At 38.4% G+C, this 21,105-nt stretch overlaps 1 protein-coding gene and 1 long non-coding RNA gene across 4 annotated transcripts; one reads left to right on the forward strand and one right to left on the reverse strand.

Annotated features, from left to right (window-relative positions):
* Positions 1-618: 618 nt before the first annotated feature.
* Positions 619-20,679, forward strand: LOC110056296 (uncharacterized). 3 transcript variants are annotated; one of them, XM_020762750.2, is made up of 8 exons: positions 619-4,757; positions 9,970-10,018; positions 10,634-10,876; positions 12,745-14,426; positions 14,649-14,780; positions 15,061-15,192; positions 15,702-15,899; positions 18,822-20,679. In XM_020762750.2, exons 1-8 carry the CDS (start codon positions 4,710-4,712, stop codon positions 19,182-19,184), a joined length of 2,847 nt encoding a protein of 948 aa, XP_020618409.2. In that variant the 5' UTR covers positions 619-4,709; the 3' UTR covers positions 19,185-20,679. The 3 variants fall into 3 exon arrangements, with proteins under 3 accessions (XP_020618409.2, XP_020618408.2, XP_089145099.1); XM_020762749.2 differs by lacking the exon at positions 619-4,757 and adding an exon at positions 9,500-9,636; XM_089288973.1 differs by lacking the exons at positions 619-4,757; positions 9,970-10,018; positions 10,634-10,876 and adding an exon at positions 11,517-11,897.
* Positions 4,364-5,757, reverse strand: LOC149112580 (uncharacterized). The gene is made up of 2 exons (XR_016207055.1): positions 5,655-5,757; positions 4,364-4,830 (listed from the first exon to the last, which is right to left on the reverse strand). It is a non-coding gene; the product is annotated as an uncharacterized LOC149112580 (long non-coding RNA).
* Positions 20,680-21,105: the final 426 nt, after the last annotated feature.

A 21,105-nucleotide genomic window follows, 5' to 3' on the forward strand; every position in this document is an offset into this window, starting at 1 on the left:
CTTTTCCCGCCGAGGCTGCAAATAAACGAAGCCGGGCCTCTGTTATGATAAACAGAGCCGATCCTTTGTTATAATAACCAAGCCAAGCCTTTGTTATAAGTCGAAGTCTCGCCTCGGTTCATCATAACAAAGGATCGGCCCGCCGCGACCGCAGGGACTTTGATGTCACTTAGAAAGCGGCAAAATGTCAATTTCACGCAACGTATAAGCTCAAAAATGTTGATTTTAGGTCAAAGAAGGTTTAAATGTTGATTTCACGTTAACGCGTGACGGCAAGGATGTTGGTTTCACTTAGAAACCAGCAAAATGTCAATTTTACGCAGCGCATAAGCTCAATGATGTTGATTTCAGGTCTAAGTAGGTTAAAATGTTGATTTCACGTTAGCGCGTGACGGCAAGGAGGTTGATTTCTCTTAGAAACCAGCAAAATGTCAATTCCACGCAACGTATAAGCTCAAAAATGTTGATTTTAGGTCAAAAAAAGTTTAAATGTTGATTTCACGTTAACGCGTGACGGCAAGGATGTTGGTTTCACTTAGAAACCAGCAAAATGTCAATTTCACGCAACGCATAAGCTCAATGATGTTGATTTCAGGTCTAAATAGGTTAAAATGTTGATTTCACGTTAACGCGTGTCGGCAAGGATGTTGGTTTCACTTAGAGACCAGCAAAATGTCAATTTCACGCAGCGCATAAGCTCAATGATGTTGATTTCAGGTCTAAATAGGTTAAGATGTTGATTTCGCGTTAACGCGTGACGGCAAGGATGTTGGTTTCACTTAGAAACCAGCAAAATGTCAATTTCACGCAGCGCATAAGCTCAATGATGTTGATTTCAGGTCTAAATAGGTTAAAATGTTGATTTCGCGTTAACGCGTGACGGCAAGGAGGTTGATTTCTCTTAGAAACCAGCAAAATGTCAATTCCACGCAACGTATAAGCTCAAAAATGTTGCTTTTAGGTCAAAAAAGGTTTAAATGTTGATTTCACGTTGACGCGTGACGGCAAGGATGTTGGTTTCACTTAGAAACTAGCAAAATGTCAATTTTACGCAGCGCATAAGCTCGATGATGTTGATTTCAGGTCTAAATAGGTTAAAATGTTAATTTGACGTTAACGCGTGACGGCAAGGATGTTGGTTTCACTTAGAAAACAGCAAAATGGTAGGAGCCCATGATGGGCTCCTGAAAATGGTAATTTCACGCAACGTATAAGCTCAAAAATGCTGATTTCAGGTCAAAAAAAGGTGTAAATAAAAATAAAATGAAACAAATAAACATTTCAATAAACACTTTTTCAAATACGGCAACGTCTTCAATGGCTAAAAAATCACGAGATAAAACATAGTTTTCGACAAACGCGATCGTAGCTTGATGTCACGCACCGCCATAACTTCCAAGTTCAAAATGCGCTGGTACCTCTTATGCCTGATGAGGATAACAACTTTGGCGGCTGTTTAGTTTTGGATTTAAGAATTTGATGACTCCACGTGAAAACGCTCTATAAATAGGGCTGACAGATTAACAGATGAACCCTTCTGCGCAACGTACGGGTCTCCATACATCTGCATGTCCCCTGATCCCAGAAGCTCAAAACACTACAAATCATGCCGATTTGAAATAAAATCAACGCAAACTGGATCACAGATCTGTTACAATCGATCGCCACTTGCTGGCCATTATTATGTTTAAATCTAGTTACCAGTTCGAGAAACGTCCGCAGAACGTAATCGCAATGCATGCCGGGAAGGGTCTTTTCACCTCGTGCGCGGGGAGACATGGCGGTCGATACAAGACAAATTTTATCACTCTAAAACCAGTTCTCGCTTTCCAAACTTTGACGCTAGCAACGCTTGGCAAATGGGCCACAACTCACCAGAGGGTATTTTTCTTGGGCAAGAACTGCTCTTGGACTTTGCTACCTGGCTCGATCTGACTTCGAACGCTGATAACACGATTACGGTATATCAGCTGCCTTCGAAGTTTCAGAACACATTTTGATTCTTTAAAACGTGCTGATGACTTACGGGTTTATCGAGGCTTTATGATGCCTCTCAACCACCAGGTAGGCACACAAGGTACTTTAAAACAATGCTTAAGATATTAGTTGACAGAGCTCTAATGCGGCACATCTCTTTTTTGTTTGATGGCATTTCGTTTGACGCTCGATCGATTCACGTGTTGTGTTCACGTCACAATAACCGGTGTAAACAATCCGTTCCCAGATTTCCGCTCTATATGCTGTGGGATTTGGTTTTGACTTCATACACTATAAACAGTCTGCCTGTTTGCTGTTCAACAAATAAACTCCTAAAGACATGGCTAGGAAAAGCCAAGTTTTTTGCCTACGTTTTAACTCGAAAACAAAGCAAAAACCAGCGACAAAAATACAGAACCACATTTTTCTATTACATTGAAGACCACATGCAAAACTTCAGCTAATTTGGAGCAAGAAAAAAGAAAAGCAACCAAAATCGTCACTTATTCCCTTTTATGACTAGCTTCTTCAAATAACGACCCTTCTTAAATTATCATAATTATACATTGGCAGATCAGTTGTTACTACTAATTTGGATCGTACGCCCTTGAGTGGTTCAACTGCCAGTCGTACCAGCACTCAGCCCCTCACATTGAAAAAAAAAAACATGAAAATTGCTTGTGTTCATGTGGTGTGGGACAGCAATGATCTAAATTCCTGTATACCAAAAACAGAGGGTCTATTTCAAAACAAAGCAAATTTGTTCTGAGACTGACAGAAACTCATCTGTTTTCTGTGGTTTCTGTGGCTTCTGTGTTCTGAATATCTCGCTTGTGATTGGTCATGACACAAGAAACATTCCAGACACATTTTAGGGGTTCACAACTTTATGGGTTTGACTGTAATTCCTTATTAAAATAAATTATTTGCATTTCTTCTAATACAACCCTCCAAGTTAACTTTTTTCCTTAGTGGCCATTTGGCCACTGACTGTTCAGGTTTGGTCGCCAGTGAAAAATTTTAGTCGCCAAAATATATGCATAAATTAATAATTAATTAATAACAAATAATAATCTTATTATTATGTAACTATTATTAATAACATTTTCCTTAAGCCACCAAGTAAATTGAAGTCCCGTTCAGTGAAAGAACTACCTAATGTTGATTCAAATATGCTTTTATTGGAATGATTGATGATCAAATGAAATAGCTTCTGATCACAATGAAAAAGTACTATATTATTGCAACAGTGTTGTGAGTTGATCACAAATAGATAGCCTCATTCGCAGCTGAATGGCGGAAAGTTTTCCAATGTTTATCAAGGCGGCATCAAATTCTTGCTGAGACCATAAAGTGAACACTATTTGTACCTTATCACTTATGATCTTTTTTAAATGTTCAACCTCGTTTTTTGCTTGAATAAGCAAACGATGTAAAACTTCATCTGAAAATTAAAGACTGTATTGAAATGGACAGAAAAGTTCACGCTCAAATTGTTTGTCGTTTTGAATTTAATATGCGAACCGCGGAACGCGAATACTCAACGCGAAAATACTTTCACAAGTTTTAGGGCAATCACTAAGACGGATATTTTTTATTGATGAAATCTTTGACAATTTAAAAATAAACCCAGGTTCGTTCACACAAGTGAAATTTATTTACAACTGCGAGCCGCTTTTCATCACAGTTTTTTTTATTTATAGAATCCCCCGTGCTTGTGTTATCAAGTTTGCTGTAAAGTCAAGTATTTTCGTGTCCACTGAAACAAAATACGTTTCTCAAATACATCTGGATGTTTCTCAAATATATTGTGGATCCTGTCACCGTCGAGCTTTCCAAGCTTTTGCAATTCCTCTTCTTTTCGATGGCAAATGACCGGATTGCGTGCGTTGTCTCACGCTTCCAGGTAAAATTGTCACGTGCCAAAGTTCAGTCGAGTGGAACGAATTTCGTCGCGTCCCAAGGTCAACTGAATGCAATTCCTTGATCTTTGTTTACCGTGTAACATTTCATTTTATTCAGTCTCCATTTCTGTTGGTTAAAATCCCACAACAACTAGCTTTGCAAAGTGAATTCTTAATGCTCATAACGTTTTTCTTTTCGCTCCGGATGATAGTCCGCTCAAGCTCCTGACGCATAGGTCACGCTAATGTTAGTCGCCGAGCTGGCGACTTGCGGGAGCAACTTCAGAATACCCGGCCACTTTATTTACATGTGCCGGTGGGCTTTGAAGAACGAGGTATATAACAATAGTTGCTATTCTTATTCAATGAGATGCTAATAAGTGGCCGGGTATTCTGGAGTTAAGCCGAAAAAATTTTTGTTATGCAAGATCTCTGGACAGTTACTACTAAAAAAAAAAATAAACATTGATGCCAAGGCTGTAACCAGTGAAGATGATATTTAATATGAACTCACAACAATTACAAAGTTGTGAGACATGTAATTTCTCAAAATAGCCCTGTGAATTTCCTTCTTAAAAGAAACAGGAACATGCAGTCAATCAAGTTACCTTTGCTTTGCATGTGGCTCAACCACGTAAGGAAATCTGCGGGTAGCTGCTGCATACCTATTCAATATATGTAAACAGGATGTTCTCACATTTCAACTTAGACTTGTATTCATGATCTACCGAGCTCAGTTAGTTACAATCTGGTGCTTGTGCTGAGTACTTTTTGAAAGTTGGTTCTCCTGTGTTGGCATCCTGTTGATCTCCAGCTCTTGGTATTCTTATGTTGGTTGGAATGGAGTCTGCTTCTGGCTGGATTGAATCTGCTCAGGTGATCATTGAAAATACCTAGTACAATATCTGCATAATTATCATGAAAACATTTCCTCCTAGGTAGTAGTGAACTGTAAATAGATAAGAAATGATATAACTTTATTTTAATAATCCTTTTTCCGCATTTTGCCTGTTTTTTGTTTGAGACCGCTAGCAAGTCTGAATTTCTCTCGAAATCAGGCAGGGATTATCGCTTGACCCTTAGAGAAAAGAACAGTTGTCAGCAGTCTAGCTTATAGCGTTCTAAATGAACACTAAATTTCACTCCAGCGGTTGTGTTATTATTTAGTTTCTGCTTTACAACAGTCAGTTAGGAAATTAATAACGATTATTGTGATTTGGCCGAACATGTTCACGAAACATATAAAAAACACATCTAAGCACGATTAGCTGTGGCGTAAGTCAGAGCGCCCAACTTGGCTGGCATTACAATTTACATTTTGTAACTCAGACTGGCTCAGAACATGTTTTAAATCATTTCTTGTTCTTATGAGCACACTGTAAATTAGAACTTACAAGTTCTTCATAGCCACAAGTTTTTTTGCCTGTGACTATCGATTACTCTTAAGGTCGGCACACACGAGGGGACTGGTCCCTGCGACTAGCCCTGCAACAAGTCGCGGGGACAAGTCCCATCGTGTGGACCAGCCACTTTTGCTTCAAAATCCAGTCGCAGGGACCAAAGTTTGGTCCTTGCGACTAGTCCCACGAACTCAAAGTGGCTACTTGTTCTTCAAAACGCTTCGTGTGAACTGTTCGTGGGACAAGTCCTTTCGACCAGTCCGTTCGTGTAAACTCTTCAGGGGACTAGTTGCAAAGACTAGTCCCAGGGTCTAGTCCCCTCGTGTGCGCCGACCTTTATACTGGAATACATCACGAGCAAGCATTGTCTTACCTGAAAAGGTTTCCACAAGGAAAGTTTCATGTATACATGTATTTATGTTTTCTCTGACAAGGGCCTTTGTTGAACAGCTTTGCACAGCAGTGACGGAAGTTTCTTACTTTTTCCTGTTCCAAACCGCAAGATGGTATAAAATGCCAATCACGTTACGAGGCCACCTCCTGCTTGAATTCCCACCTACTCCTTCCCGGAGTCCCCACGGCCTTGAACTGACACATGTGCATTTATTTTAATAACTTTCTTTTTTGAAAACGAAAACTTATTACACGAGCTCGCATTTTTTAGAACACAAAACGAAAACAAATGAACTTCAATTTTAAAGATCGCGTTCATACTTTCATTTCACCCACCGACTACAAGTCTCACTAGCCTGTAGCAAGGGAACATCCGTCCCCTCCCGTCCAGAAAATCGGGGAGGAGCACCTACTTCCCAATTTTGTTAAGGGGAGGGGACGGACATACACAGGTTATGATAAGGACTTATTTTCCATTAAAAAAGTGGCTGTGCTGTGAGCACCACATGCCAAGGAAAAATGTATCGTACTCGACAGTCAGATCAAACTCTAAATACCGTCTAAAGATCTTTTTACTTGACGTGTGTTATGTTTTTCGACGTTTTTCTTCCGTTCTGGTGCAGTGGTTTGAGCGTTGCGTGCGTGGGGTTGTGATCCTGTTGCACTCGAAGGCCGTTTCGTCACCGACAGATTAAAGTCATAAAAATGCCGCGCTTTTTTTTTTTTTTTTCTCTCTTTTTTTCTTTTTTTCGGGAAACTGGCAGCAAATATCCACCTCGGAAACTGTCGAAGAATTACTGACCTCTAACTCCTTAACTGTTTACGTGAAATTGATCTATTCGTAGTTTTGTCATATGCGATAGTGTTCTAAGCGATGGCTCAAATTTCCGAGTCAAGTTGTCATGCATAAACAATTTTTAAAATGCAACCAGGCAAAAATTCAGATTTGACTTCCGTTATCTCTTGAGCCCCCAGGCTATATGTTGATACAAAACACAAAACGTAAATAGATCGAGCAGTCTATCGGATGATATTTAAAAATAAACTCAGCAGTTTCTTTTTGCACTGAAAATGGGTCGATGGTCCGCAAGCTAAGCCCGACAGTCGGAGGATGCAAAGTATGCTAACGATAACACTTTTTTCCCCCTCTGAAACTGCACCTTATTTTAAACTTCCAAGGTCACTCCAACTTGTTGATATTGTTGCACTTGATATTAAGCTTGGTAAGTTAAATTCATCGAAAACTAGGTCGGATGTACAACAACGAACTTCAAGGGGTCGAGGTCTATGAATACATTTACTCCTTGATCCTCAAAACAGTTGATCGTTCTGATCACAGTTACTCACTGTGTTCTGATCGATAAACTGAAAAAAAAAAACGCTTATCTTCAGTGTCACGGACTGCGCGTGTGTATTGTGAGATTGCTTTTTCACATCGGCTTCAAATGTCTTTTTAGAAGGGATATTTAACCAAAATGTGTTATTTCTATAGCTAAGTGAAAGTAGATTTCTCAAAACTAAATTATTTAGAGGTCAGCTTTCGTTAGATAACCTATACCTCGTGCCGTGTTTCCGGCGCCGTCAGGTCGCAGCGTAATCAAGATAACTTCATAATTTACCAGTGCTAATTGTCTCTTGTAAATATTTTTTTTATCCAGTACATATAAATCCCCACAGATTTTAAATTACTGCTGTTAGCCAGTCTTTTCTTTTGCGGCCAGCCGTGTGTTTGTTTGTGAACACGAACGCAAAAGAGCAGTATGGACGAAAAGGATTAGGAGTGACGATCCCGGTATCTTTCCGTGCCATGTAAGTAAACTCGGATGTACAGGCTGGGAGGTACTCCGATGTATTCCGCAATTTTCAAAACTGCGCGTGTTGCGAAAAATATTTGAAGGATAATAAACACCATAGTCTCCATTTGGCGCGGAAATATGTTCAGATATTTTTCCTTGGACATTATCTGTTCCTCAAAGCTCACAGTTTTCCTCGAGCTACGTGCTCGGAAGACTGTTCGCTTCTTGGAACGGATAATGTCCGCGGACAACTATCCAAGCATATTTTCGCGCCAAATGGAGACTTGTTTTCATATGGGCGTGTGAGGCCCTAAAGGGTATGGTTTTTGGTCAAAAAAGAAGGTATAGATTTTGACCATTTTGGCTTGAAATAAGGTATCCTTTTCACTTTTGCTTGACATTGGAACTCTTTTTTCCGCGTCAACATTGAAAAATTTGAAGCCTTTTCAAATGTTAATCATAATTGGTAGACGGAACTATGCGGAAATGGAAGCCATTTCTGGTTAGCTGGGTGCATATTTTTAGAGCCATGTACTAATTTTAGAGGTCTAAAATGGGGTATCGATTTTTAGCTCAGGTCTGAAATAGGGTGCACATGTATGGAAAATCAGATTTTGGTCTGAAATAAAGTACAGGTTTCAAGGTTCGGGCTCCCGCCGCCACCAAAATCTTTAGGTAGTATCCCCTTCCGGTTCCGCGGTCACGATGCGATAAGTATCCAAAAAATCATGCCGTATTTCACTATAACGGGATGCAATTACTGCCAAATCGACTGTTTTCCGTCTCATATAAATAAATTGTTTTCTCCCGCCTATCCCCATAGAATTCTACCTTCAATGGTCCTCAATCAGTCGGTTGAAAGCTAAGTGACTAGAGATTTCTAAGACATATTCAAGCTACACTAAGTAGCTCCACCGACCTAGATAATTTCACTGCGTGGATCATGGAAGCAACGTATCCAGGGCCAACAGGCGGCCACTAAACTGGCACAAAACAAATGCGATATATTTTTTATTTCCAAAATCCTCTTATGACAGTTCCTCTCAAGGTGTGTTTACACCGTGTTCACCCAACACATTTTGAATTTATCGAATCAAAGCTGATCCTTTCAAGAGTTTCGACCGAAACTTCACACGTGTGCACTTCATGACATCTAACAATTTCCAAGTGTGACCATGCGTATTGTGGAACGTTCTGACCATACGTATACAGCGGAACGATCTGACCGGATTCCAGCAAACTTTCCACGTTTACATTGACTTCCGTTAACTCTGAGAGCAAGATTAAACTTTACTCTTCCTAAGTCGGCTCTCATTTGACCATGCCCAAAGTAAAGAATGTCAACAACGTAAATTGAATTTCTCGATACTTATGAAATTCTGCGGCCAAATTCTCGATTTGCTCATAAAATTGATTCGCTTTCTTTCGTTCGACAATTGACAAAATGAAGACCATATAATATAATAAATAATGAAAATAGTGTACAATTTGTTGAAGCAAATTTCATGTGGATATGCTCCTTCAAATGCGCATTACAACTCAACTTACCTACTTAAATGTTGCTGCTTTCTCAATGAATGTAGAAATCACAAGCCTTAAACTAAAATTCCCTGAAAATTGTAATATCGTTCAGATCTAGCGTGATGTGGTTCACCGAATTTTATCGGAAATTTTGTACAGCGTAATCAGAGTTCGGATATGGACCACTGATCTCCTTGTTCACCATCTAAAAGGGAAAACCCGTTTCGACACACCTAATCCACGTGTTCAGGTGCTTCAATTTGATAAATGCTCTTGCAAATGCTTCTCCTTCTGTCCAAAAACTGCTTTAGACTTGGTTCGGCATGGCATCGTTTCTTCTAAAACAGCAAGCAATATCGATGAAATCTCAGTAAATAACTCAGACGCCATCCATCTGATCTTACAGAAGATTTCGAAGGCTGGGGACTCCCCCACCCACGTACGTAAACGTCACGTTTCCGTGACGTCAAACTGTTCCACTTCCTTCTCTTTCTATATAAGGTCCCAGAAAGGTTAGCCTGCTTTATTTTGGGCGCTGGATTCGCCGGTTTGCAGAGAGATTCTGTGGCCATGTCCACGTGCAAGGAACCCTTTGTTTGTGAACACGTTCTTTATCATAGTAATCGCGGGAAAAGGAAACATAAGGTATGCTAATGTTAATGGTTCGTCTTTAAAAGCTAATTTATACTTCGGCGCATTCGCGTCCCAGCGCATCAAAATAGCATAACAGCGTTCTGTATAACTTAAGTCTCTTATTTGTGCAATTTCGAAAACATTATAGAACCAGGGATCTATACTTGGACTAACTTTCGAGCAGACTGAAGAATGAAAATTTCAGACAATATCGAATCGTAGTGTCATGATGCTGTTTGATTCGTCGGTCGGCCATCTTGCTTAGTTTACTTCTTTCAACTTTGGCCGTTTACTTTACCGCACGACAAATGAATGACTGTTGTTTTTTTCCTTCTCCGATAACAGTGGGAACGAAGAAGTGTTAGCATTAAAAGGAGTGGATGCAACGGAAAATGTGAGTGTTTTGTCTGTACCCTGGTTTAACATGCATAACATTAAGCTGATGTGTGGGTTTTTTTGTTTAATTTAAGCTTTTTTTTTCAATTTAAGTTTATGTGAAGCTTTTGTACGTTGCTATTTTGAACGGCAAGATTCAGTTCTTTTGTGCGATCAACCATTTAGTCTGCAGTTGTCATTTTGACATCTTAAATGCATTGTCTGTGACACAATTAAAGCGAAAATCAAATCGAAAAGAAAACTTTGAGGAAGTTGGCTTACAATGTGCATGATGCATGGTTGTCAACATGTGATTTGCATATTATCATCCCCTACTCCCTGAGGTTCCAAATCAAACTATATAGAAGGCTTTGAGATGCTGAGACCTTTATTTGAAAACCGGGACTGAGACTTCACTATTTTCAGACTGAGTGGCAGATTGAAACTCACAAGAATGACACCTTTGTGGGTCATTACAAAAGGTTCAGAGATATGAAGACTGGATCACAAGTTTTTGTGACCCTCAATTTTATTATTCAAAATGTGTTTAATTGCTAAATATTTTACTTAGCACTTATCAGAACAAGAATCATCTGACTAATGGTTCTCCTTTCATTACACTTCCTGTTGTCAGATTTAGTGAAGGTTGCACCGATCCAGAAAAAACGCAGTTTGTTGAGACCAAAGAGGCCTGAAACTGTTGAACTAATTTCCAACAGTCATGCCATAGTTCACCTGGATTCCTTTGGAAATCAAAGGAATGTTATCGGAATTCTACCTCTGAGAGGAGGCAGCCAAATACGAGGACATTTTTTTTCATCTGAATGTGGAGAAAAGCTTGATAACCTCAAAGTTCTTCTTGCAAAGTGTTGTGATGGTAAGGTATTTGTTTTGAGACTTTTGTTCAGTACAACAGTTTGGTTGTTACCATGGATTAATATTGAGCATATCATCTTATTGAGATAAACAAGTTTAAACTTATTACTTGTATCATCCAATGCCAATTAGTAGACTAAAACAAATATTGTAGTATGAATATTTGTAGGCCTGGCCAGTGAAATGTCATCTGGGCCCTCCATTGGACAAAACACATCACATGGCACAAAATCAGATGACTAGTATTAGGCAAGGAATCCCATCCTATTTGATATCCTTGGCCGGGCAAATTTTCTAGAAGAGGACAAAACAAACAAAGTCAGACATTTCGGGCCATTAATCTGTTTTTTATCACAATGCTGTTTGAGAAAACAAGTCAAATTACATTGAATTTTGTTCAAAGGACACTGCCGTAAGTATCATCTTCTGATTGAAGGAAATTTTATAAAAGGCTAGTACATGCGTCATTTTGTCACCGTGATCAAATGCAAATTTTAAATTATTCTGTTTGAATTAAGTTCAGGTGTGAAACATTCAAGAAAAATGTCAGTTATTTAAACAGTTTTACAGAAATGAAAGACAAATTATTGCAAATTTGCATTTGATAATACTAGTGTTTTTTTTTCTTTTAAAATGGCTTTTTGTTTAACTAATAAAGAAGCTTAAGCCGTGTATTACAGTCTGATAAAACACGACAGGTATTTGAGAATAGGAGGGAAATATAGAAAACACAAGCCGCAGATAAGTGTTTCTACATTTTCTCAAGTTTTCTCAAATGTCTGAAGTGTTTTATCACAGTGTAGTACACGGCCCAGCCTTCTTCATTTGGTTTATTATATAGATTGTACACTCCGCAAGTAGAAACAACAAAGCACACAGATTGACAAACTGACCCAATTTAATACCACTGAAGTGCTATATGCCTTGTCTTCAAAACTGTCTGCTGATTCACAGAGAACTCCATCACAAATTTCTTCAAAGAAAATGTTTTTCGCCATCTTTAACAAAAATGTTGACCAGAGGTAATGTGGCAAAAAGCAATAAAACACACTTTTTCTATGTTTTATACTCTGATAAAACATGGGTTTTTGACCAATTAGAGCACACACAGGGTCCTATCTATATTATAATTAAAAGCTAGTAAAGTATGAGAAAAGATGTGCAACTATAAGAAAAGAATATCCTCAAAATTTTACATTTACCCTGGAAACTTTATTTCCCTGACAACTCTTTCGACCTCAACACTGCTCATTTTCCAGGTGGAAGGCTTTAAGGCTTTCCACCCACTGACTATAGACACAATGCAATTATACGTAGCTCGATGGTCAGGAGAATCGGCAGAACTCAATATTTAAATTATCCAATACGTTAACAGACTTTGTTGACTTATGTCAAATGCAAAACAATATCAGGGAAATTATTTTGTTTTTGAACTTTTAATTAATGTGACAGAAAATTTTGAGCCCTGATAAAGAATTAGCTACTTTCCATTTCATCAGGCCTTTTATAGTTAGTAGAAATTGTTTTCTGGTCAGGAAAATATTTGCTTACATTTTGGGCAGTTACTGGACATTATTGGTCGATGGCAATTAATTTTTGCGATAAAGTGTGTTTTTATAAGGGTTCCAATGTGTAAAATTATCTTGTAATATAATTCTGCAAGTTAAAAACTTTTTGCAGTGACAGTTGAAACTTACTACAGTTGAACACCTGCTAGCTGTATAATCAATATTCAAACTTGTGGCCAGTTGTTAAATTTGCAAGTGGAATATAGCGTTTTTTATAGTTACACCTGTCACAATAATTTTATTGTGTTTAACCACCATTGACAACAATGCCAATAATTTTGTGTTCCATTTTTACCCACAGTCGTTTCTTTTGACGTGGATTTTGATGAAACACCCAAAAGCTCTCCTTTGACCAAAGCCCAGCTTCATATCTGCAATGACAGCATATGTTTATCAACAAACCTAGAATATGACTTCAAACTCCTTGGAGAATGGCAAATTGATTCTCTTTCACAACAACTTATGACACACAGGGGTGTTACTTTGAACGTGACGAGTGAAGCACAAGAAGAGAAGACACTTCTTTTAAGGACTGAAAGAGGACATGAGATTTGTTCAAAATTAACTGAACGGCGTCGGTGCCTAGCACCAGCTGACCATCAACAATTTCAATATAGCACTTCAGTGGCTGCAGTACACCAATGTGATGGCAATTCCAATATTATGTCAGCTTCAAGTCTAAGCAAAAGTTGTGAGTGGGAACATCAAATACATTTTGAACCTTTGCCTTCTAAATCTAAAATCTTTCCACCTACAAAGGTAAAGCCATCATTTAGTTTAGGGGAGTTATCTTCATTGAGCCATTTACCTTCTAATATACAAGCAAAGTCACCACTTTCATCTGATGGAAGCATTTGTGAGGACGAATATGGTTCAACTAATTCAAGGTTGTCAGCAAGCACAGAGCAGGGTTTAAATAGTGACAATGAGCTTAATGTTCAAACGCAACTGGAGTTAACGGCTCATAAAAAGCATGCTGATAGAAATGGAACTAAGGATGGAGAGGAATCGAGCACCAGGGAGAATCACATTCAAGATGAACACCCACCACCACCCATTCCACAACGGAAACTTAAACCTGCAAGTACATGTACCGAGCAAGTAAAGAATGAGTTGCAGGATAATACCAAGTGTTCAGATCACAGTATCCATGGAGAGGAGTTGGTGATTCAAAGGTCACGCAGCTTCCAGATTGTTGAACAACCCCCATCTTCTCCAAAAAGACAGCGCTTCAAAAGTGAGTCGTCACTTACTGTAACAGAGACTGCAATAACTGAGCTTGTTCAACCAATATGCCTTGACCAGCCACATTCCAGGCCTGCAAACTGCCTTGACACATACAGGGATTTACAAGCAAACAGGGCAGCAGACACCGAGGCAAGGAAAAGTGTCTGTCCACCCAAACAGGATCAAAGGAATAACATTAGCTGTGCGGTAACTCAGGATGGTGTAGACACCTTTGACTTCAAGCCTACAAGTGTAAAAAGTAGGGCTTTAACTCACACTTATTGCATGCCAGCACCTTCTAATGGTGACACCCAAGCTGTTGATGAAAAAAGCCAACTTAAAGATAAACTGGATAGTTCAGACAGCACTTGTCATTATGTAAATCTACCAGAGGGCTCCAGACCAAGCTGTTATCTTTACATGAATCTTCCTGATCCAAGGATAGCACCTAAGGAGGCTGCAAGTTGTGTCAGTCATGTTTTCATGAGTCGCAGCATGAAAGGCATTTATGAAAATGTGCAACAGTATTACAGTGAGAAGTTTGAAACAGCTGTAGCGTCAGAAGAGAGCACATCTCCGCCACCACTTCCTCCTCCAGCTCTTCAACCTCGTCCGCCACCACCTAGAATACCAAGGAGGGTACCAAAAGATTCAAAAGGAGCACAGAAGCCTCCAGTTGCGCTTCCTGTGCAAACAAGAGATTCCTGTGGGCCACCTCCCCCTCGCCCACCCAAGAAACAAGCATCGGTTACCAAGGTATGTAATTAAAATTTCAACATGTAAGTTCATTCCTTTACCTTCATTGTTGGTGGTATGGTCTGAAAAATGCTTTCACTATATGGCATAGCCAGGACTGGTGCACTGCGCTGTTTTTGGGTTGCCTCATGTATTATTGTAACCTCTTACATGGAGCATTTTTCTTTGATAAATACAGATTTTTAAATGTTATGAGTAATGAATAATTCATTTTTGTTTCAGGAGGGTTTATCAATTGCTCAACAAGACATTCAAGTCACAATTGCTGTTTTTGCTTCCAAAGCTGTTTCAGGTCGAGTGTGGTTCCTGCGGATTGTGGTAATGAAACATGATCCAGATGACACCACATTCAAGGTAATGCCACTTTCAAATATCTGCAGCTCTTTGACTTACCATTATTTTGCCAAAGTCTCTTAGTTCTTTTCCATAACAATAAGGAAAACATTACTTCAGGCTGCAAGTAAACAAGTTGAGTTGACCTTTTAAGTTGCAAATCTGGAAAAAAATTGTGATAACGATGCCTTGCAAGGATATCAAGATGCAAGCACTCGCTATTTTGTATTGTAATAATTTCGACAGTAAGAACACACTTGCCTTGCTTCTAAATGATTATCAACTTGTTGTTTTTGTTTAGATGGTGAAGGACCGTGAAATTGCCAGCAAATATCACCTGATACAGACCTACCCTTTCTGCATTTCATCAGATATTGTTGTCTCATTGAAACATCAGTGCCTGCAGTTTAAACTTACCAGTGAAGACTACCAAGTAAGAGCTGACTTAGTACTTTTTACATAATGGATGAAATCTCTTAAATGTCCATAATTTAAACTAAAAAAAAATGGATTTTAGCTGTGAGTAAAAATTGACGTAGGGTTGAGGATTGCACTGGTGATAGCAAGGTAGTGATTATTTGGGTTATCAGTTGATGTGCTCATACAGACAGGCCATGCATGAACATGTCCTCTGAAAAATCATAGATTTGCATGTAGTGTAGAAAATCAAATTCTCAAACTCATCAATAATATTCATCAATTTTGATAGACAAACCAAATTAATTATAACCATGAGAGGTTTTGGATAACTTATTCTCATTCTGATTAATGATTTGCCAGTTTTGATGAGTGACCTAGCCCCTTAGATGTCAGGAACAAGTCTCAAACTTTGGTTCAAATCCTTTCTACAAACCTGAACATTTCTGTTAATGTACGCTTAAGCTGTGCCAGAGAGTTGACTGTAAATAGAACTGATCATTTTTTCTGCATTCATGTCAACAGGAGGTTGGTTACAACATCATTGAGAATCTTGTGCATGGTTTTTGGTTTGTTATTGAGTTCCACTTGGCACACATGGGAAGTGACGCAGACCAGTTTGTGGGGAATGTCTGCGTAGAACCCAAAGATCTTCCTGTTGGTGAAAAGTGTCCTGTAAACAAGAGAGTCTATCTTGGCATCACTGAAGACTTTGAAATGAAGGTAAGTCATCTTTGATCATCACTATACTTGAATGTCGACATTAGAAAATGTTATCTTCTAAATGCAAATCCTAAAAACAACTTTGATTACAAGACTTGACAACATGGTTCACCAACATCACTTTTCAAAATTTCTTGACTTTTTCCTGATAAAAATAAAATTTTCCTGACCAAATAAATACAAAATGTCAGATATAGCAGCATCTTCCAGCCTCCCCTTAAAGTGCAACTAACCCCCAAATTTGTTTTTCCTTTAATGAAAACTACTAGTTTTTTATATTACTTCAGCAAAAAAATTATCTTGATTGATAAAATCCCTGCAATTCTACAGGCATTTAAAGTTGTAATTTCTTACCCCAGGACCGAGCATGGTGGGATCTGGGTCGGGCCTCTTCTGATGTCATTGAAGGACATGGCTCAAAACACTCAAGAGACTGAGTTTCGAGCGCTGTGAAAACATATTTGGGGTATTTGTGCTTCATATTATATCGAAAATGGACAAGCTTTTAAATGAAAGAACTGTATCATCTAGCAATACAATTCGGAGTCTAGCCACGATTAGCATGGCTACGATCTATATATATTTTTTCGATTTTGAAGTGCGAGTCACAAGTCGAGCCCACCACACTATCAGTCACGATCGACAATTTGCAGGCCCTTTTGGCTTATAAAGGTTAAAACTGTGGATGAAGAGTTAACTTACAACTATTGAGGAGTTATAAAAATGTCAATGAACATGAGTATATTCACGGAAAAATTCGTCTGTTCGCTTCGTTATTGCCAACTGACCGTATGTATACAAAGTCAAGTACTGAATTAGTTGTGTGAACATAAACATTATGAGTTACCCAAATTTGCCTATTTCATTCTAGTAATTAAAAATCGTTCGAGAAGATCTTGACCAAAGGTTCAGTATGGTATAAATGAATGCATTTCTCCTTCACTGTTCTTTTGTTTTAAGGTAATTCCTCTGAAATAAAAGTTACAATAGATTTTTGTTCAAACTTTGTCCACTGAATATTTGCCATATGATAACTTCAATTTTGAAATAAAAAAGGTGGGTGCCCATGCTCATTAAGGAGCAGTGAGGCATTGAAAATGCCCCATTTTGGCATTATTTAATGCTCATCATAAGAACGCATTCCCAGTAATTGTAACATCTTTGTGAGCCCGGACTCATAAGAACACACATTAAACTACAGTCAATACAATGTGTCGGACAAAAATAAACGTTTTAAGTTTGATTCAGACAGAAAGCTAAATCCTTGATTAAAAATTTGAACCAAATTTCTTGACGTGGTTACCGACTGCAAAATAGAAAAGGCCACAGTGTATCTGCTATTTTTCTTATTTATTCAATTTTCAGCAATAGAAATTAAATCAGTCTTTTCTCACGCAAAGCTTATGATTAGTTGATTACAATGACTGGGAAAAACATTGGGGTGCCCGTGCTCGTTGGTGAGCTAGAGCCATTTTTCAACTGACAGAGCTCAATATCAAGGCAAATCCGTCATGTTTTCAATATGCGCATGCACAAGCGCACGCTAATGACGCCATAAATTATGCGCAGTAAGGATGCGCAATGCAAATGTGAGGAATGACCTTAAGAGTCTTTTTTAGTACGCTAATAACCCGAGTGTTGCATTTCGGTCGAAAACAAGCACATTCTCCTTTCAGTGCTTCAATCTCTGTGCGTAAAGTCGAGTCTTTATGGTTTGTTTTACTTTACTTATATATACTTATCAATGCTTGATTCGTCTTAAGTTTGTAACTGAAACAGATATATCTGTTTCCTCAAAGAACAAAACAATTGTGTATGGGAAAGGGCCTTTAAGAAACTCGCATTGTTGACCTCGTGCATGTAGCTTGCGTGTGGTTGTATATAAAATCCAAAAATACATAGCTAGTTCAGCAGTTTGAAGCCTCACTAATCTTAATCACTTTGTTGTAGGATATATGTGTCGTTGACTATTTGATTACAATACTCTCTATTTCAAGGGCAAAAAACGTGATGCGAATGATTTGCCTTATATTTATCTCACCTAGTTTCCATTGTTTTGGTCTGCGACTCTGGGGCTCATTTTGATAAAATAGTCAGATGGCTCTCAGCTTATCCCAAATTCATGTCTATCTACCCTGACAATGTTGAGCTTTGTACTAGAAGCTAGAGTATAGTATACAGGCCATGAAAATCTCTAGGTTTTTACACTAGTGGCGAACCCAAGATCGAAGAACTGCTCGATGACTCCCTGTTTCGGTCCGACTTCACACAAGTCAGCACACTTCTTTCATCTTCTTCTCGTTTCTGGACGAGTGCCATCGATGCAGAGGTATCGAAGAAAGAGGATATCTCTCTCCTGAGCTTGCTGCACTGCTACTCCCTCCAACAACACATCTACCTTGCATTCTGTGATGATTTTGATTCGCACTATTGCATGTTCACATACATTCTCCTCATAAGCGAAATTTTGTTAGTCCTTCGATGACGTCACAGGCCAACTCGCCCCATTCTGGGCTATTGCTTGGCCATGGGGCGCCAAAACGGCCAATTTTAGGAACTTTGAAAAATCATGTAGGGAGAATGATAAATTTTTTGCAGTGGTGATCAGAAAAACAAGGAGATTTATTTAAGCAAAAAAAATTGGGGGGGGGGGGTTAGTTGCGCTTTAAGCCACCCTTTCCACCCAGTCATTAACTAATTCAGATTTAACAAAACTTTATGGGATGTGTATCTTTTGTTGATATTTTACCAAAATCATTGTCAAATTTCAAGGGTTAACATTCAGTGCATTTTATTTTTGAGAAGCATGGGGGTGATTCATGCATTGAAAGAGTACCTGTAAAAGTGGAAATTAACAGCCACCATTCCTGATGTCCGACAGTTTGAATTTCTGACATGAACTTGTGTGAAATTCATTTTTAGCAAAACTGTAGTTGTGATCAACATGGAAATCACCACACCAGTGGAAACCAGGTTTGGAAACCGGTAATTCCCAATTATACCAAGAGGAAGGAAATTTGCACGAAACTGGACATTACCTTGTACTCACGAAACAACTGGCGAGATGTTGCTGGACACCTAGGCTTTCATGTGGAAGAAATAAAGAGCTTAGATGACAAGGCGCAGAAATGCCCCAACTTTTCACCCATGGAGCACATTCTTACCATATGGGAACAGAGAGATCCTGGATGCAGCTTAGATAGACTTGTTGGCATTTTACGAGACATCCAACGACCTGACATCATCAGTGATCTTGGGTTTTCTTTGGATTTGGAAAGCTCGTAAATGTCCCCACAAAGTTTGCTTACAGGGTAGTTTATCCTGATTTTGATGTTCACTTTTTGATGTGTTACCACATTCATGACTGTGCATAGAGGAAGCATCATACAGTTTACTAGATATTATTGAATCCAAACATTTACAGGGCTTGTGAAAATTAGCAACTGTTGACGGTGGTTCTGCAACAAGAAAAGCTGATGAGTCTGTATTTTCTTTCTAAAATTTCAAGTTTTTAAATATATACATCACACTTAAAGTGTTTAATATATCAGACTCTAATTTCATGGGACATCTACCAGTAACTGCATCATGGCCTTTCAGTTTGCAGGGTTTGAACATGTGTATCGGTAGCTTGATCAAAGATTAAAATGTTCATGCTAATATGGCAAGCAAAACTTCTCCAATATTAAAGCATACATTCAAAAATTATTGTACAATCCAGGATTCCCTTGCCAGAAATTTAAGCCTGTTTAGAAATCACATTGCCTACTGGTAGGCAAGCAAATTTGAACCTAACTAGTCCATTGAGCAAGCAAAAATTTGGCTACTAGACTTAATGAGCTGTTAGTCTATTCACATGTCTTGTTTGTAGTAGTCTTTTCTATTGACATCAGAGGGGTTTTCACTTGAGTGTCAAAAGAACTTTTAATTCGCATTGGTTTTGCATTTCCAGCCTAAGTGATTGGTTTAAAAAGCTCACACCACTTTTCAACCAATGAGAAGTTAAACCAAAACCATGACTTGCTCACACATTGTTTTCCACGCTTCTCATCAGTAATACCTCTTTTCTTGGAGTTTTGATTGGTTCACTGGATTGTCTGTCCTTTGTGATGGTCAAAGTGATTACTTTAGTTCTGATTTTACAACACTCAATTGAAAACCGCTCTAATTGCCTTGAACTTGTCTGAACAATTTTTACTTTTTTGTACTGTATATATTGGTATTTATCTTGACTCCTTTTAGATTTTAAAACAATCAATGTATCTTATGTATTGTGGAAGCAATGTCGTAAAGATTCCCTGAATATTCCAAATCTATACATGTAAGTCCCATAAAATGAAAGTGTGTACATTTACAAAATTTTAATATAATTTTTAACAAAGATAAATTTATCAAGTAAATAAATGTAATAGTTAGCAAGTTTAAAAATTGTCTCATAATGGGACTGGTTAAGTGTTCCCTTACAGGAAATGTTCAATGTTAACTATCAATCTTTGGCTAGGTCCATAATTCAGTATCTCCCTGTGGGAGGTATATATCCCAAAGCAGAAAAGAGAAAATTAATGTTGTACTAACTTTTAGAGACTACAGAGTTTGCAGTTGAAATGCATGTTGGCTGCTGTATTAACTCTAGCAACTCCAGAGTTACTATAAATTTATGAATAGTGTTTTTCTACAACAGCACAAAACCCTATAGCATGAACACGTGTGCTGTATTCTATTGTACTGTATTGTAGTGTATTGTATCAAAATTGTTAAATAAAGGAATTTGTCCCATGTATCTGTTAAGTGTTGTTGACAAGCTACTTCTTGGAGAGACCACAATCAAATTGTTCAATACTTTTTTTTTATTATTTCCATATGAAACAGTGAAGTGTGTCTATTACAACTCTTTCTTTTCCACCCATGAGAGGTGCTGTGGCCTCATGGCTAACTAGTGCACTCAACTCAGGTTTGAGCCCTGGCTGGCTCTTCAGTAAGTGTGCTTTCTCTCAAGACACTTTATTCTGGCATTGCATTTCTTCACCCAGGTGTGTAAACAAGTACTGGTGAATTAAATACAGGGGGTAACTGTGCAATCTGTATTTCCAGAAAATATCTATACCTCCCCGATGGAAGGGATTTTTTTGAAAGACTTCTTCCCCCCCACCCCTCTGGAAATTCCAATTAAGCTTGATACAGTTCTTTAAATGTTTCAGTCTTAAAG

Source organism: Orbicella faveolata, unplaced genomic scaffold (genome assembly GCF_042242905.1).
Source record: "Orbicella faveolata isolate gen_17 unplaced genomic scaffold, um_ofav_v1 contig_2, whole genome shotgun sequence".
Classification (NCBI taxonomy): Eukaryota; Metazoa; Cnidaria; class Anthozoa; order Scleractinia; family Merulinidae; genus Orbicella; species Orbicella faveolata.

Coding starts and splice junctions, on each gene's coding strand:
- LOC110056296 (XM_020762749.2), top strand. CDS start 9,562: ATGTCCACGTGCAAGGAACCCTTTGTTTGTGAACACGTTCTTTATCAT. Junction 10,877..12,744: donor TCTTGCAAAGTGTTGTGATG/GTAAGGTATTTG, acceptor TTTTACCCACAG/TCGTTTCTTTTGACGTGGAT. Junction 15,900..18,821: donor CTGAAGACTTTGAAATGAAG/GTAAGTCATCTT, acceptor ATTCATTTTTAG/CAAAACTGTAGTTGTGATCA.